The 17394-nt window shown below is 50.4% G+C and overlaps 1 protein-coding gene across 1 annotated transcript; it reads right to left on the reverse strand.

Annotated features, from left to right (window-relative positions):
• Positions 1-7752: 7752 nt before the first annotated feature.
• On the reverse strand, positions 7753-15481 carry TBR1 (T-box brain transcription factor 1). The gene is made up of 6 exons (XM_075529953.1): positions 14790-15481; positions 14120-14274; positions 13626-13747; positions 12963-13121; positions 11819-11880; positions 7753-8614 (listed from the first exon to the last, which is right to left on the reverse strand). Exons 1-6 carry the CDS (start codon positions 15479-15481, stop codon positions 7753-7755), a joined length of 2052 nt encoding a protein of 683 aa, XP_075386068.1.
• Positions 15482-17394: the final 1913 nt, after the last annotated feature.

The following is a 17394-nucleotide window of genomic DNA, read 5'->3' on the forward strand; positions in this document are numbered from 1 at the left end:
AATTTGACAACTGCTTTCAAGACAACATAAAAGGCCTGACCTGAAATAAACAAACTGATGAATCAGGCAGAGATTTTCTAAAGAGTTCGGGAGGTAGTGTGAGAGGGGAGGGAAAAAAAGGAGTTCAAACAAAAAGTTGTTGGCAAGGGAGTCAACAAGGGCAAACCGAGTGTCGGGAGAGACAGCAGAGTTGGAGGAGGAAGAACAAATTGGTTGTGGAGGAAGTCATTATGTTTCCTTGACTTTCTCCACAGGAACGAAGCATAATGTGAGCAGAAATGGGAGGAGTGAGCCCCAAAGGTGAGTGAGCTCCAAGAATTAAGAATAAAGTGTTTTAAAAAAAATGAAGACAGGGGAGGGGGTGGGGAAGAGACTTTGTGTGAACACAATATATGGTATGCAGTAGTAAGTAACCTGAACAAGTAAGTCCTCATTGTAGCTTCAATTGTCCCCAAAGAAGAGCTGGTAAACACTGCTATTATTTTGCCAACTTAATCAAAATCAATTTTTCCACCCCTCCCCCCCCAAATATGTCAGATTATAAAAGGATTAGCCAGGCTGGAAACATTTGTTTTTAATTTGGAAATAATGCCTCGCCTTCAGTAAACTCCTAATTGAGCAAGTGATTTGATACAAGAGAAATCTATTAAGATCACAAAAACGTTCTCATAAAATGTCAGTGCCAATTGCCTACCCAGAATTTATGTACCATATATTTATTTTAGTCACTGACGTTTAAAGACATTAAACTTTATATGCTTTATATGCATGTATTTATCTATACATGTGTATGTATATATATATATATATATATATATATATATATATATATATATATATATATCAAGTGTCACTTCATATATAGTTTTGATGACTTAATTCAATTATTACAAATGAAGGAATAAATTAACTTGGAACATTAGAATTCCACAAAGTAGCCTTTAATTTGACTCCCTTGCACAAGGGAAGAGATGATTTTGCCAAATCACGTTTTAGATACAAAAACAGTATTATCTCCTAATGCTATGGAGAGAATCCCATACTGGAGACTTAAAAAGAATAAGAAAAAGAGGTTTTGTTGAGGGAAGAAGGCAAATGTTTGAGTGTTCAAAGGTAGGCGTGTCACTACTGAAAGACAATATTTAAAGCACACGCTAATCAAACGTATGTATAGGAAATCGTGCCTATTCTACCAATGGCCGCCCAGCCGACAGTGGCCTCAAACCTAGAAACGCTGCGGACTGACTGTGCAGTGAAGTGAAGTGCTCCCCTTGTTTGCAATGGTTTTATTTTTTGACTAGTTTTTATCACACTTGGCATGAACAAGGGAACATGTGCTTTGCTAAATTTGAACTTTTAAGATGAAACTGAATTAACTGAGAACTAAAAAATTGCTTCTGAATCTCCTAAGATTGAAAAACGCCTTCCCTTTCATACTAAGAATGACAAAATAAATGACAAATACATCTTGTAAGTTGAAATGTGAGCTAAGAAGATCTTGCCGTTAGAGAACAACATTGTTGATTTTCTTCTTCTTTTTTTAGGACCTTGAAATGCTAAGACTGGAGTGAAGAAGCCTTTCCGCATGCTTCTTGCTAAGCCGTAGAGATGCACTAACCCTATGCCGAGGCACACATCAGAGAAGTAGCAAACTTAAGCAGGAGTTGGTCTGTTTTCAAGTAGGAAGTTCATTAATGTGTCCTTTCATAAAACTTAGTACAGTCAATATAGTCCATTCCAAATATAGTCAATTCCCAAACATCAAGTTTGTCCTACGGTCTTTCTTTTTTGTCCCTATTAGTGTTAGAGCAAAATGTTGGCTAAAACAACCATAGGCCTCTTCCATGAAGGCCTCTCCTCTCAAGCATCCTCTTCATCCTCCTGAGAAAAAAAAATGTCAAGGAACTCAAGAATAAGCACCCTGTATATGAAGTGTTATGCAGACATCGCTTTTAAAGAATCAAAATCCCAAATAATTGAGACATAAAGTTCGAAATTAAAAAAAAAAACATTGCCCTCAAGTCGATTACCACTCGCAATGACTCATAGAACTGGCCCATGGGATTGTCAAGGTTGTAAATGTTTATGGAGACAGACAGCCTCATCTTTCTCCCACATTAGGACCAATAACCTTCTGGTTGTCAGTCCAGCGCTTAACCCCTGTGACACCAAGCCTCCTTTTTACATAAAATACAAATGACAAACTTCAGTATATGTTTATAAAGAATCGAGTGATAAGTAATAGGTCAAACAACCCGAAAGAATCGTCTTGTGGCACAAGCTTCATTGTATTAATAATGTCACAGTTATCATGTTTATTAAATTAAATATTACCAGCAAGGGTCTTCTAAATGCCATGTTCCTAATACTCGGTTACATATTTATTTCGGAGTTAGCTGAGTAAGAGGGGGAGCTATCACTAGAAGGACTATTAAGCTGTGGGGGTTTTTTTTCATTGCTTTAATGGAACTTATTCAAATCAAAATTTTCACGCCATGCCTTGAACACCACTGCAAACCATACTGTGGGTGTAAAACACATGCAAGGCGGATATAATCGGCTCAGATGAGACCAGTGACTTATACACCATCAAGTTTACTTTATTGTGAAAGCAGTGGGGTTTTCTTTCAAGTGAGTATATATTTTTTAATGTGTTGCCACCTAGCATACTCGCACAGGCTGAAGATGAGAACCAGGAAGGCATACAGATCTCAAAGAGACTGACTTAACCCAAGGATAGAACGCAGAACCTAAAACCTCACGGAGCGCGTGCCCACGTCTTCCCTGAGAGACGCATTTTGCAGTGCTGGCGAAGAAAGAGCCGGTGGTCCAGAAGAAAAGCTTGCCTTCTGGTTTCAACTTCACTAAATCACCTACATTCAACTTGCTTACCAAGTCTGGCTACCTTTTGAAGCCAATGTCTGGCTTTTCGGCTAGAATGTTGGTACATTCAACTTGCTTACCAAGTCTGGCTACCTTTCGAAGCCAATGTCTGGCTTTTCGGCTAGAATGTTGGTCTTTCAATTACCCAAGCAACTTCCAGCACACCCGAGTAAGTAAGCTTAAATTAAACGCCGACGACTGGGCGCGGCAGTCGATGGCTTCTTCATAGCTGGGTTTGTCTCAGAATAATAACCACACTGTTGCGGTGGCTTGTTGTCACACGGAATCGTGGGTTTTACCATCTGGTTTGTTTGTTTGTTTTGTTCTAGCCCCATGGCTAAAATACCTCCATGATGAAACAGGTCACATGGCCACCAAAAAGGCCAGGTGGAACATTTCGTAAAGCCGCTTAAGAAGACAATCAGCTTGCCCAAATATGACTACAGGGCGTCTTAAATTCTCCAGGAATAAAAATGGGCCCCAAAAGTGTGGTTCTCAGAGTGCACACAGACCCACCCCAGAAGAGAACGGCCTTTAGGGCTCCGGTGCTTTAAAGATTGATTATTCACATCACACTAAAGGGGCAGGAACCCCCCAGAATTTTAGCAGTGGTTCTTGCTTTTGCTTTGTAATGTAAATGCGGGATCTAATGGAGACCTTCAAAAGCAAGCGATTTCCATGGCCTCTAAGGTGGCAGATACCAACTGTTCGCTTAGTCTGCAGGGCCTGGAGCTGCGCGCAGGAAGGCCGAGCCTTCCCACCGCTCTCCCTGCGGCTCCCCGGGGCTTCCCGGGGCCAGGCCCCGCGCCCTGAACGCTCGGCTGAAGACTGCCGACCCGCCGTCGTGGCGGAGACCGGGCTCCATCGTCACTAGACGGCGAAGCCACAGTGCCCTGCCGGCCTCCACCACGCTCTTCGTCCCGGCCTCGGCCTGGGCCCAGCTGCTGCAGCCTCACCCTGCGGAGCCGGACGAACCTGGCCCGCTCCGCAGCCTGGAGCGCCGCGCACCCTGCGCCCGCCTTCCGTCCGCACCTCGAGGCGGCGGGACCCAGGGCGCAGCGCCTCTCTCCCGGGGAGCGCCTGGCGGCTGCGCGCCCAGCCCTGAAGACAGAGTTCAAAGTCAGGGACAATGGCGCGCGTGGAGAGGGGCGGGAGGGCACCAGCCAGGGTCAAGTGCAAGGGCGAGCCAGGGTCAAGTGCAAGGGCGAGCCACGCATTCGCTTGCTTGCTTTCTTTCTTTCTCTTGATGAAAATAATGAAAGTTGGACATGATGTCAAGGTTAGAGACCGTTTCCGGGGAGCATTCGCCAGCCCTCTGCGCCCTTAGCCTGACCCCTAGCCTCTGGCATCCTCCAGGGAGTAAAATGAAGTGTTTGGAATTGTAACCCCGACGCAAACTTTCAGTGCCCCATTGACTCCCGCAACTCTCTGGGAGCACCAGCACAGCAGCAGCTGCAGCGGCGGCGGCGACTTCTGGGACAGGGTCACGGCGCTAGAGGCCGAGACTTCAGGAGCAGAGGAGACCCGACCGGCTAAAGGGACAGGGAAGCACTCTGGCCGCACAGTTAGCCCCCGCTGACTCAGTCCACACAGCAGATGGTAGCAGAGCGGCCAGGGAAGCGACCTCCCCCATTTTTCAATACTTCCTACTATCAGCTAGAGAGCGTCTTTCCGCACAAGCAAGGCGCTCCGTTCCTGTGAAATCTAGGCACCGTTGCCAAGAGCTTCGTGGAAGCCCAAGAGACTGACTCATTCTCGGGGACTCTGCCCCGAGGGTGCCAGGCGCGGCCGGCCTTAGGCCCCAGGCTGCGGGTGAGACTGCCCGGCCCTCGGCCCCGCGGCCGCGAGCTCGCTCCACCCGGAGCCTTGCAGCCCCTGGGCCGGCGCCCGCGGACCCGCGGGGGGCGCACACCGACCGCGCGGCACCCCTCCGCTGGCCACGCGGGCACCGGGTCGTGTGCTTTGCAGCGTCTTGTTTAGTTCGTAGGTGGAGGGAGGAAGAAAGAAAAACAAAGGACAATCCGTCAGCGGCGTTCTAAAGTAGCAGAGGAACCTCCAGGGAACGCCGTCTAGCGGCAGCATGGTCCAGGGAAGGCAAGGCGGGTTTCCCTCCCTCTTCATTTTCCTCCTGCTTGGAATTTTGAAGTCTTTTTACATCTATCAAACTGCAAAGGGGACAGAGGACAATCTCTAGGTGGTGGCAAATTGAGTCGCGTTACCCGAAGTTGACCCGGATTTAACAAGGATCTTGAACTTTTTCCCACCTCCTTCCTGGATTATCTGGCTCTTGAAGCACAAATGAAAATCCCCTCCTCTGTGAGACAGAGGTAGAACTCTGCAGACTCCCAAACTAGCAAGTGCGCCCTCCCCACCCCCACCCCCACCCCCACCCCCACCCCTGCAGGCTGGAATAGCTGCATTTCTGCATTTGCTCTAAGGAATGCGGATCTGGCCTGGGCAGATTTGATAGAGGATGCCCACCAATACTTCCCAAAGCCAAATTTAAGCTTCAGAGGTTAGAAATGGACCTTTGGGAGTTTGTTCTGTGGCTCCATCTCCACCCTACAGCCACCCCACCCCCACCACACACACACACACACACACACACACACACACACACCACAGTGCTCCCAAATCAGCCACTCAGAAAGGTAGGCCTGGCTGCCTTCCTGCATCTACAAATGGCCACTCACTCTCCATGGCACGTCTTAGGGTCTGGGTCCTGGGCCTTGACTGTGGTCAACAGTCCATGTTCACATGCATTTAAATGACTGTCTATCGTCACCAAAAACCTGTCATTGCTTCGCTCTGCGAACTTTAAAAACATTCTTACTCCTCACTTAAAGATCTCCTTTCGGTTTCTGCACTCATGTCCAGCCTCAGAGCGAATCAGGTAGATGAATGAAAAGCACACATTTGGGGTGGGGGGTTCTGGGGAGCTCAGTAAAGTGAAACTTGACACACAGGGAACTAAGTAAGTAATTACTGTACATCCAGAAAAAGCAGCTAATGGCGACAATGCTATGCAGTTAAGAGGGGAAATGGGAGGTGGTCCCCTGAAACAGAGCTAGTCCGTATGGGAATGGGACATGCTGTTCTTTCTTAGCCTTTAATCGTAACCACTCTCAATAACCGACTTATTTTAAACTGTACACTGCTTTAAAACACCATAGTTAGCGTTTTTACCAGATTTATTTTACTTATTATACACAGACGATACAAACGAGCAAAAAACAAAACGTTTCTCAATGGAGTGTGTACTTGTATAAATTATTCAGTTCACAGACAAAACGAAACAAATATAAAAATCACAACATTAGATTTACAGAAGAGCCAAAATATACACACGTTGAGACCCTGAATTCCTATTAGGGAAAAAAAATTCCCCCCCAGTGGACTGGAATCTAGATTGAATATTGTGTATGATGCATATTTCACATTAAAATTTAAATACCAAAAAGTATAGGCTTGCTACACAACATTAGAAGTTTTACTAATCTATTTCCAAGGGGATTAATTACTGCTCCTTATCAAATATAACAAGACTTGGGGGATCAGTTTTACTCGCATGAATGCTAGTGTTTTCCCAAGGAAGTCAGATTTCAGCTGTTTCTAGGTGGGAAGGGGAAATCAAAGCTAAAATGCAGTAAAATATACAACTCACACAATTCATCTTCACTAGACTACACTAGAGTTACCAACAATTCAGTTATCTCTATCATTAGTATTCATTACAAAGATTTACAGCATATAAAGGGGTGGGTGCTGAAAAGATATTCAGAAACAGTTTATCAGCATATTTGGCACCTGCACAGACCAGTAATGGATTTGGCACTTTGGGGAAAAACAAATAAGGCAAAATAATATTGCTGATGTCGAACTATTCTATTTAAAAAGTAGAAGAAAACATACAACTCCAGTTAACTTAGCTCTGCAGGCCCCATGCCACTGAATCCACTTGCCTATGAACAGACAGCTACTCTTTACAGGTTTGGGGTGGATTCTCCTTAGTTATTTTGTCAGCATAGGACACAAAGCTACTGTTTCATGCAATGGATTGAGAAGTGAGAAATCTATTACTACCTATGAGTATTTCAAGTTCCCAGAGCCTCTTAGAATATTATCTCGCAAAAAAAAAAGAAAGAAAACAGAACAGAGAGAAAGAAAGGAGAGAAGGGAAGAAAGAAAGGAAGAGGTTAAGCATGAACTGGTTTTGTGCCTCAACAACGAGAATAAAAACTAGCCATTCGTTACAATAAATTAAGACTATTTACAATCATTTCACAGGCTTTGTTCCACTAGAAGTATTAACATCCCTACCATCCATCCATTCATGCATCCATCCATCCATGCATCCATCCATCATCCATCCACTCGGGGATAAGGAAGGACGCCCTGGGAGGGCCCGGGTTCTAGAGTCAACATCCTATGGTTAATGGGGAGGCCCAGACACGGAGGGTGGGAATCGCTGCTGCCTGGCAGGACGGCCCAGGTCTCCTGAAGGAAAAGTACTTCATTACAAGAAAGAGGAGCAGGTCAGAAAAAGACATTGGGGGAGGAGGGGCTGGTGGGGGTGGGGGAGGATTGTTTGGAAGATAACTTCCCGGGAGAGAAAGGAGGAAAACCAAAAAGGTTGACCGCAAAGTTGAAGGTCGTGAGCTCATTGCCGAGAGCGCTGGGCAGGAAACAGAAGAAAGGAAAAAAAAAAGTTAAAATCAAGTTAACTGCATTTATTCGGAGACCTGCATTTATTCGCTGCAGACGGTGATGGCGGGTCAAAGGAAGGGAGGCGGTGTGGACGGTGGGGTCGGGGCAGGAGGCGCTGGGCAGGGCCGGGAGGGCTGCCGGGTGCGGGCCGGCCGCGGCGGCCTAGCTGTGCGAGTAGAAGCCGTAGTAGCCCCCGAGGTCCTTGGCGCAGTTCTTCTCGCAGTCCCGCTGCGCCAGCACCTCGCTCTTGAGCGGGGACGAGCTCTCCGACACGGGCGTGTCGGCGGGCGAGATCCGCCTCCGCTTGGCCTGCTCGTAAATCCCCGAGTCGCTCGAGTCGATGGACTTGATGGACGAGGGGGTCTCGATCCAGCTGGAGTCGGACAGGTCCTTGGGCTTGGCGTCCTCGGCGGCGGCGCCGGGCGGCAGCGGGGAGCGCTCGGCCGCCAGGCCCTCGGCCTCCTCGCCCAGGTAGGGGTTGGCGCCGGCCATGCGCGCGGCGGCCGCGGCGCTGTTGGGCCAGCAGGGCAGCACCGAGCCCGACTTGGCGCCGCAGTACTGCGGGGGGCTGCGCGCGCCCCAGCCCGACGGGTCGGCGTAGTAGCCGAGCGGGCGGCCGGTGCAGCCGGCCGCCTGCAGCGGCAGCGCCTTGACGCCCGCCGCCGCGTAGGAGAGCAGCGTGGCCGCGTTGCCCGCGAAGTCCGTGGCCGTGTCGTAGGCCGAGGCGGCGAAGTCCAGCCGGTTGTTGGCGGGGGTCACAAACCAGCGCTGCGGCGACGGCGCGCCCGGGTCCTCGGCCTGCTGAGGCGACAGCAGCCCGTTGGTGTGCGGCACGCTGCGGTCCGTGCCCGGCCCGGGGCCCGCGCCCGCGCCCGGGTGGAAGCGGGCCTTGGCGTAGTTGCTCACGAATTGGTCCTGCAGGAAAGAGCCGGCCATGGCGTAGCGGGCGCCGGGCACGATCTGCGACCGTGGCGAGTCGTTGGGTGAGGGGGTCAGGCGGTCCATGTCGCAGCCCGTGTAGATCCTGCGGAGGAGGGAGGGGGGAGAAAGAAATAACCGAGGAGTGGCGCAGAGGTCCCTTCGTGGGGGGGGGGGCAGAAGGGAAGACCACCTCCACTTTTCGCCTCCCTCCGCCCTTGCCAACTGCAACCTGCTGTCCAGGAGGGAGACAGGAAAGGGTAACACGCAGACTTGCAAGCTCCCCGGGAGAGTTGTAGGAGGCCCTGTGGGTCTATTCTATGTAGGACACAGAGCATCAAGAGGAAGGCTTGCCTCTTCTCTTGCTCTCTCACCAAAGGGTTAGGGAACAGAGAAGTATAGTGTTTTTCTAACAGATGTATAAATATTAAGGCAGATTTACCCCGGGAACAGGGCGCTATTTGCCCAGTGGACCATTGCTGTGTGAAGAAAGTGTCTGAGTGGATTTTTAAACAAGGTATCTTCTCTGCCTTAAAAAAAGAGAGAAAGCAACCCCTACTTCTACCATTTGCTCAGATTTCTCTTGCCTCCTACTTACTGATACTTGAACTGCGGGTGGGGTGTGCATGCACATATACACACACGCGCGCATGCACACACACACATATGTCTGGGTGGTACCCATCAATGACTGGCCATTCTTCATCTTTTGAGTCCCAAGGATTGTTACTGGAAGGAGACCCAGAACTTCTTGTCTATTGCTTCCAGAACCTTCGACCCTGGCTTCTACCAATACAGTTACATATCCCTGCTTGGAAACAAAGCAGTCAACCCAAGCTTGGAACATTCTTTCACAAAGAAAAGGTGTTCTTTACTCTGACCCTCAGCCCCAGTTTTTGAGGCTTGACTGTTCAAAACGTTGGGGCAAAAGCTTACCCTGTCAGAGGCCCTGGAAACTTAGTGTGTTAAGCTCTGGGCTGGTTGCTAACCGCAAGGTCAGTATTTTGAAACCCCCTGCCACTCTGCGGCAGAAAAATGAGGCTTTCCATTTAGTAAAGAGTTACCGTCTGGGAGATCCAGGGGTGGGGGGAGCAGTTCTATGTCATCCTATAGGCCTATACCCTGCCCTTTCCTTCAGAATTGACTTAATGGCGGGGAGCTTGGAACTTGAAGCGTATAGACTTCCCCCAAGCAACCCTCCACTTTCATGCAGTGTGACTATGTGCTGGACACTGTTGCCCAGCGCTGTACCTACACCGATACCTTTAACCCTCCAAAACAGCCTCATCACCCCACTTAACAGGTGAAGAAACTGAAGCCACGGGAAGTTCCATAAGTACAGTGATCATACCTTAGACCTTGAACAGAGCAAATCCTACTGGAATGGAGAGGGAACCAGGGGCTGGGTGAGGACTGATAGGAGATGTTTTCTCATACACGTCTCCCTTTCTATTTAACTCACACTTTAAGGTTTTAATCTCAACTCAACAGATTGTTTGGAAAGAAAGCCTCCTTCTTGTCAGACCTTAATCCTTTGGGGAGAAGATTCCCTGGTGAGTAGCAAAACAACCGCCCAGTGCCCCAGTGCCCTGCATCTCTCCCCAGTTTCCAAACTTGAACCTTGCCCAGGCAAGGAACATAAAAGGGAGGGGGCGGGTATCATAAATCACTCTTTCTTGGCTTCCACAAATCGAATGAATCTGCTTGTATAGGTAAAACAGCTTCTTATGAAAAAACACCTAGTAAATTAAGAATCAAAAGGAAGTCTTCTCTGAACAGACTTTTCCAACAGAAAACGGCTAGAGGTGGAGGATTCTGCTGCTTCTATTTTGCTGACTGCCCTAAATCCCCACCCCCACCCCACCCCACACTGAAATTTAATTCCAGTGTCAGAGAAAAGAGGCAGGAAGGGAACATAACCAGTAAGGAGCAAATATCTCTTCTGCTTACCACCACCATATTTTTGAAAGGAAAAAAAACAGTCTGCAAAAGATCCATGGTACATGCCCATCCAGGTCCCAACTCACTTGGGATTACTGACTTGATTTGTGCAAAATAAAATGCTTTTGAACAGATGTTCACAACTGAATTAAAAGCTCAAAATCAACAGGACGTTCCTCCAACATGTCTGGTCTCCTGGGCCACACACTTTGTACAGTGCTGGGCCCACCTTTTTAGATGGTGAGGACTACAGGAGCCCAGGGTTCTGTACTGGGAATCCCACTGAGAGGCTGGCTGCCTCTGGACTGCTTTGGCATGATACATAAGATGATAGGCAGTACTATCAATGACCTTCTTTTGAATTTGTTATAAAATCTCAGGTGGGAAGGTTGGTGGTGGAATAGAGACAGCCACTTCTCTGTGTCTCCATACATTTCATCTGTCCGTCATCAAAGATAATTTCAACTTTATATCTGTATCCCAAGCAGTCAAATGAAGATTTATGTACCCTTTCCTTTTATGATCAGAACAAAGTGGAGAGACACCCCACCACACACACACACAACCCAGATTCAGTTTTTGCTATATAGCGCTCTTCGCTCTCAGACACTGTGCCTGGAACCTGAGTGGCAACGCTAGAACAGGCCCAGAGAGCTTTCCGTTTACTGCTGACCCCAGAGAACAGTCTTTTGACAGAAAACCAATGGAAACAGAAAGGGGAGTTTGGAGGAAAGGTAACCAACGTGTTTAAGAAAAATGCACCTACTAGATTCAAAAGACAAAAGAATATAAGTCATGCTCAGCAATAACACCCAAGTCCTTCCTAAAGCCTGAAACCACCGTCACAGCGGTTCTGCTCCCACGCTGGCCTTTGGTGGGTGCTCGTTGTTGTTTTCTCATTCAGGCCAGTAAACTTGAACCGGAAATCCTATTGCACCAAACTTGGGAATGGGTAAATAAAAGCCACATATGCCAAGGAGACTAACAACTGCCAGAGCCACATGCACTTTCAGGCAGAATAGGGCCAGTTCCAGACACAGGCAATCTGAGCTGAGCATCTGCAGCGCCACATACAACTCTTGCACCACAGAATTGAATCGGGGACAGCTTCCCCTCCAACTAGCCAGGCAATAACTTGGTACTTCACAGGAAAGCCAAATATAGGTGCAGGAAACTTTGGCCCACACCACAAGGATCAAGTCAGAAGGTCACCAGAGAGAAAGGAAACTGACAAAAAGGAAAACCTTGAACCGACACCTAACCTGTCTTCACACATTCTAGGTTCCCCAAGCCTGCAACATAACAACCCACCTTCCACCGAAAGCCCAACTGCACAGCTAGTTGAGAAGGAAGGTACAAAATTACTTACGTGTCATAATTATCTCGAAATCCTTTTGCAAAAGGGTTATGGTCTATTTTCAGCTGTGTGATCTGGGAAAGGGAAGGGGGGGAGAGAGGGAGTGAGCTCTAATACTGTATAGGAGGATTCTTTGAGAATATATGAACTGCCACTCTATAGAGAGGCTGGAGAGAGCCTTCAACTTCATTAAGTAACAAGGTTTTCCTCACTACAAAAACTGAGATCACAGATGTAGGAGAAGAAGAAAAAGTGTCATCAATGTTCAGAAGGATATGCTCACATTACTAAGACTCAATGAGCTCCAGTGCATTCTCAATTGCTGCGAATGCACGTTTGAAAAATACTTTTACACACTGTGCACTCACATAATCGGACAAAAATCTTTATGTGGAACTTGAATGTACCACCAAATGGCTGACTGGTCTATATGTTTCAACATATTTTAAAAGTTGGTTCCATTTGATACACAACCGGAGGATTCCACGAGTGCACCTCCCAATCAGATTGGATTTACAATAAAAGCATGTTTCTGTTCCTGATAGGTTCAGATAAGTAAAGCAAACCAAAGCATCAGTCGCTTCACATCAGCAGCAGCCGTGAGAGTGAGTCAGGTTTTGGAAACTTAGCAAACGTGGACTGGGTGCTGCAGAAGTCATTTCAAAGCAGCGAGTATTTTAGTGCGTATTTTGCACTTTTTACATATGTGTGTTCTTTTGATTTCCCTGAGCACTGATGTTTGTTCATTTCAGCCAACCTTTCTAAGACTACATGTTACTTTTTTTTTAAGATAATGCCCAAGCTTTCCAAGAATAACACGCAAGGGGGTGGGCTGAGTAATGGGACTATGCTTGTTTTCAAAAGGGAAGAACTTGCACTGCAACCTCAAAATAGGTATTAATTTGCTCTGACTTGAGGACCACAAGAGGCCCTAGAAATCCCGGTCAGTCCAAGGCGGGCCCAGGAGCTCCCCTCAGAGACAAACAGGAAAAGTTTGCTCAGAGATACTCAGGGAGGGAGCCTCGCAGGCCCACAGAGCTAAAGCCCGGGGCGGCCAGCTCCCCCTGCCGCGGGGAGTGCCGCGCCCGGGCAGCCGGGGGTCCGGAGAATGGCAGCGCCGCACAGTGCCCGCCGCGCGCCGGGTCCGGCTCCTTACATCGGTGTTCTGGTAGGCGGTGACCGCGATGAACTGTGTCTCCGGGAAGGTGAATGTCTGCACACGGCCGGGCTGACTGGTGTCCTCCGTGCCGTCCTCGTTCACTTCCACCACGTGCAGGCGGGGCTGGTACTTGTGCAAGGATTGTAAGACCACCATCTGTCCCGCGGGGAGAAAGGGGAGCGCCCGGCGGCGAGTTAGCGCGCTCGGTCCGGGGAGGCCCCGGTGGCTGCCGCGGGGCTGGGGGGGAGATGACGGGCCACCCACCTCCGAGAACCTAGAGCCGCCCAGCACCTGCACCCGGAGCCAACAGAACCTGACCTCCCCCCTCCCCGCTCCGCCACCAGTCTGCCAGCCCCCACTGCTTGTCGTTTACGGAGGAAAAAATAAGGATTCTCAGAACCTGCAGCTCTTTGTAGGGTTTCTTCTCGAAATCAACCAAGAATTTTTGTTTGGGAAGGTCAGGAACTCAGGGATTGGACGCAGGGCGGGGAAAGCAACTTTATATGCGTAATCTTATTTTAGAGTGTGGAAATATGATTTTAAAAGAAAAATCTTATTCGAGAAATGTGCATCCAATTTCGCATGCTCCTTGAAACTAACGGGAGATACGTGTGTGTATGTGTATGATGGAAAAGATGAGCGAGCGCCCGAGCCACTGACCTGCCCGTTGTTATTTGAGGCTCCTTTGTTGTTAGTAAGTTTTAATTTTCCAAAAGAGATTTCTTGGCGCATCCAGTGAGCCCCCGTGTTGGGGGAATCCGGATGCATATAGACTCGATTTCCTAGAGAAAGAAATACGCTGTTTACATATGCCCCCAAACTGCCCTGTCCCAAATCCTTACCACCTCGAACACACACAAATACACACGCGTGTACACAGACACGCGCGCGCGCGCACGCACACACAAGGTGAGGCCCATTAGTTGGGGCTTTTTCGGCTGCGCTTTCTTCCTATTAACTGGGGATGATGAAAATAGCTTTTGCATAATCCTGCCCCTTCTCGCGGCTCCGTCTGTCCCCCTTTCCCCCTGGTTTCCTTGTAGAAGTCATTGGCCGATCGTTTTAAAAGTCGCTCGAGCCAGTCCACAAAGGCTTTAATTAATCATTCTCACCTAAATACGTGTCAGGAAAACGTGTTAATTGGAAGGACTTGCCTTGCACATTGGTGTCCGCTTTGCCGCAAGGAACCCATTTGCCGCCTTGAAACCTCCAGTGATTGGGATCCGCCAAGATCACATCCACAAAAATATTGTAATGAGCCGTGGGATCGAGACCAGAAATGTTAAAACTTAAAAAAGGAAACATGCGCCTATTTAAATGAAGGGGGGGGGGGAAACAAGAAGAGCAAAAATATAAACGTTAAAGATTAAATGCAAGAAGCTCGGCGCCAGATAGCAAAGCAAAAACTTGTTCTCACATCACAACGTAGAAAAGCGAAGGTTTGCTGGCTTCGTAAAGGGGTTGTCGGGCAGAACCAAAGTGGGGCCGCAGTCGCGGGGAGAGAAGGGTGGCCCGGTGGCCCTGCCCAGGGGGAGAACGTGGTCCGGGCGGCGGGGCTGCGGGGCTGCCCTCCCCCAGCCGGGCCGCGGGCGGCGCGGGGTCCCCGGCCCCGGGCTCGCTGGCCGCCGACAGCCCTCCCAGAGCGGGCTCCGCGGGTTCACACTGCGAAATCCACCCCCATCCCTGCGGCGGCCCCATCCATCCCTCCACTGCCCCCTTCTCCAGCAGGAGCCTTCTCGGGCTTTGCCCCACCGCGCCTTCCGCTCCGCTCCCGAACCCCAAGCCGCCGCGGCGGACACCCCCCCACCCCCGAGCGTGCATTACCTTCCCTGCTTGGTGATGATCATTTCCGTTTGGTGCCGGTGGAATTTCAGCCACAGGGGCCTGTTGCACAGGTACACCTGCGCTTTGCCCGGCACCAGCCCGGGCTGCGCAGAGGAGAACTGGTAGAACGGGGCGCCTTGGTAGGAGTGCCCGTACTGCTGTGGGTAGGGGTAGCCGGCCGCAGGGTAGCCCTGCGGTGAGGAGTTGGACAGGAGGCTGTTGTAGGCTCCGTTGGTGATGACCGGGTGGTGGGCCATGTAGCGGCTGGGGCTGCCGATGGAGAAAGCGGGGTGCGCGGGTCCGTGCTGGCCGGGGTACGGGAACATGGCACTGGGAGCAGTGGCCGCAGACTGGGGCTGGCTGGACTGAGAGAGGAGGTAGCGATCTGCTGCAGAGCCATCGAAACTGTGACGAAGCTCAGAGACCCCGTCCAAGACAGGAGAGAGTTTACTTCTCTGGACGTCCCCTGGTGAGTCCTTGGAGTCAGGAAAATTGTCTGTATCTGACTGATTCGTCATCCCCCGGGCGATTTTTTTCAAAGGTGAACTTCTCTCCAGGTTGTCAGTGGTCGAGATAATGGGATGATCGTGCAAGACAAGCTCGGATCCGCCTGAGTGTGGGTAGCTGCCGCTCACGTTGAGAAATTTCTTGGAGAGCATGATAGAAGGAGAGAGGCAGTGCTCCAGCTGCATCGCTCTAGAGCCTGCACACTCGCCCTCCCGGCCCTGGGCTCGCCAGTCCTACTTCTCATAAACTAGAAATCCACAGACCCCTCACCACGCCGAAAGCACTTCAACCAGCAAATGCTTCTCCAAGGTTTGATTTACTTTTTTTTTCTCGCTGGGAGAAGAGATTGGCCAATTGACACTATGCAGCAATCAGAAAAGGCTCACTTTTGATCTTGCTGCTTGTGCAGCCGATGAAACGGCTCCTGCCATTGGTTAACTGCTGACAGTAATTTAATTAGATAGACATTAATTAGGATAATCACCTGGCTCCTGGTCGCGACGATCCTGGCAAATTGATGGGGATGATTTTATTGTTGGCTTGGGGGGTGGGGTGGGGGCGCGCGGTGGGGGGCTATGTGTTGGTTTTACGTGAGCCCTGCGGCGTCACCTTTAAGCTTTATGACCATTGCTTTCGGAAGATTCAAAAGACGTGCAATTTACTGAACATTTTCCTACCTTCTCCGCCCCCCCCCCAAGCCCCCCACCTCCCTCCCTTTCGAACCGAGGGGCGGAGGAAAGGATTCGACGCCGCTAGGAGACTTTTCGGATCTGAATGAGCCAAATATTCAGTTGAATGTAACGATTTTCAAGTGCAAAGTATACAAAGCTCGAGCCGGTGGCCTCTTCTTGCCCTGTAAAAGTTCCAGAGTCTGCCTTTTCCAGTTAACACAAAAGCACACAACACCTGAGCCGGTCCTTTGTGAGCAGATCCTGCGTGTCCTCGTCCCCCCTCCCCCCGCCCCCGCTTTTTAGCCACATACATAAATAAATAAGCCACCGCTGCCGAGAGCCACCGCGAGGGAAGTGAGCGGGAGGGGGCGATGGGGGCGACAGGCAGCAACTCACCCACCCATCCGCCCACCTTGAGAAGGTTCGGTTTCTTTGGTTGAGCTCAGAAACAATGACAACCTCTGATCTCCTTTTTAAGTTTCTAAATAATCACAAGCTGCCGGGCTGGAGTGCCTTAGTGCATTTGCAGAGCTGTTGGCGGGGTCTTTACTAAATGTTTTATCCGTGAGCTCCGTGGCAGGGTCTGAAGAGCATCTAACTGGGAGCAGGCGCCATTGGTGCCCTCTCCCAGGGACCGCCTTGGCCACCGATCCAAAGCCTCGCCAGCAAAAGAGAGGCCCAGTCCCCGTGCAAATGGGGTCGCCAGAAGTGCTGATCTGGAGCCCCGGGGTGGAAGTGGTGTCAACACAATGATCGTGACTGAAGACTGGGTGTGTGTGCGCGCGTGTACGTGTGTGTGTAATGTTTATATAATCTGAAGGGGAGAGAAAGAATCCCTGCCAGTAAATTTTTAAAGGAGGACGAATTCAAGGGAAAATGAAGAATAGAACCGGCTCAAAAAGAGGTTGGCACAAATACAGCGCCCGAGGTCCAAAGCCTCTCGTAGGGGCAGGAGATGAGACAGGTCCCAGGGGAGCCCAGCTCCCGGCCTGGACCGGAGGCTCGCGCGGCCCAGCACCCGCCGGCCTGCCCTCCCGCGGCTCGCTCCCCGGTGCCCGGCGCCGCGCGGCGCAGGCTGGCGGAGGAGGAGCGCCGCCCGAGCCTGCTCGGTCCCCGGCCCCGCGGTCAGGTCAGGCGGGGCGCTGCCCGGCCAGAGGCCACCGCCCACTCCGCTCCGCCCCTCCGCGCTGGGTGCCGGGACCCCGGCCCACTGATGCGCGCAGGCTGCGGACTCGTTGTTTAGTGTCTGCGAGTGGGTTCCCCAGCAAGCACCCTGACAAGCTGCCGAGGAAGCCTCCACCCGGGAGACCGAGGAAGCGCCTTGCCCGAATGGAGCCTCCCTGCCTTCCCAACACATCGGTCCTCCCCGAACCCGGGCAGCATCCTCAGTGGGGGTGGCGCTGGGGCGCTGGGTCCTGGGCACTGGC

The sequence above is a fragment of the Tenrec ecaudatus genome, chromosome 13 (assembly GCF_050624435.1).
Source record: "Tenrec ecaudatus isolate mTenEca1 chromosome 13, mTenEca1.hap1, whole genome shotgun sequence".
Lineage (NCBI taxonomy): Eukaryota > Metazoa > Chordata > Mammalia > Afrosoricida > Tenrecidae > Tenrec > Tenrec ecaudatus.

Bases quoted from the DNA above. Each gene is read 5' to 3' on its own strand.
- TBR1 (XM_075529953.1), bottom strand. From the start codon at position 15,481: ATGCAGCTGGAGCACTGCCTCTCTCCTTCTATCATGCTCTCCAAGAAA. The intron at 14,275-14,789 runs GTAATGCACGCT...TCATTTAAATAG, and splicing joins ATCATCACCAAGCAGGGAAG to GCGCATGTTTCCTTTTTTAA. The intron at 8,615-11,818 runs GTAAGTAATTTT...CCTCCTCCGCAG, and splicing joins TTTCGAGATAATTATGACAC to GATCTACACGGGCTGCGACA.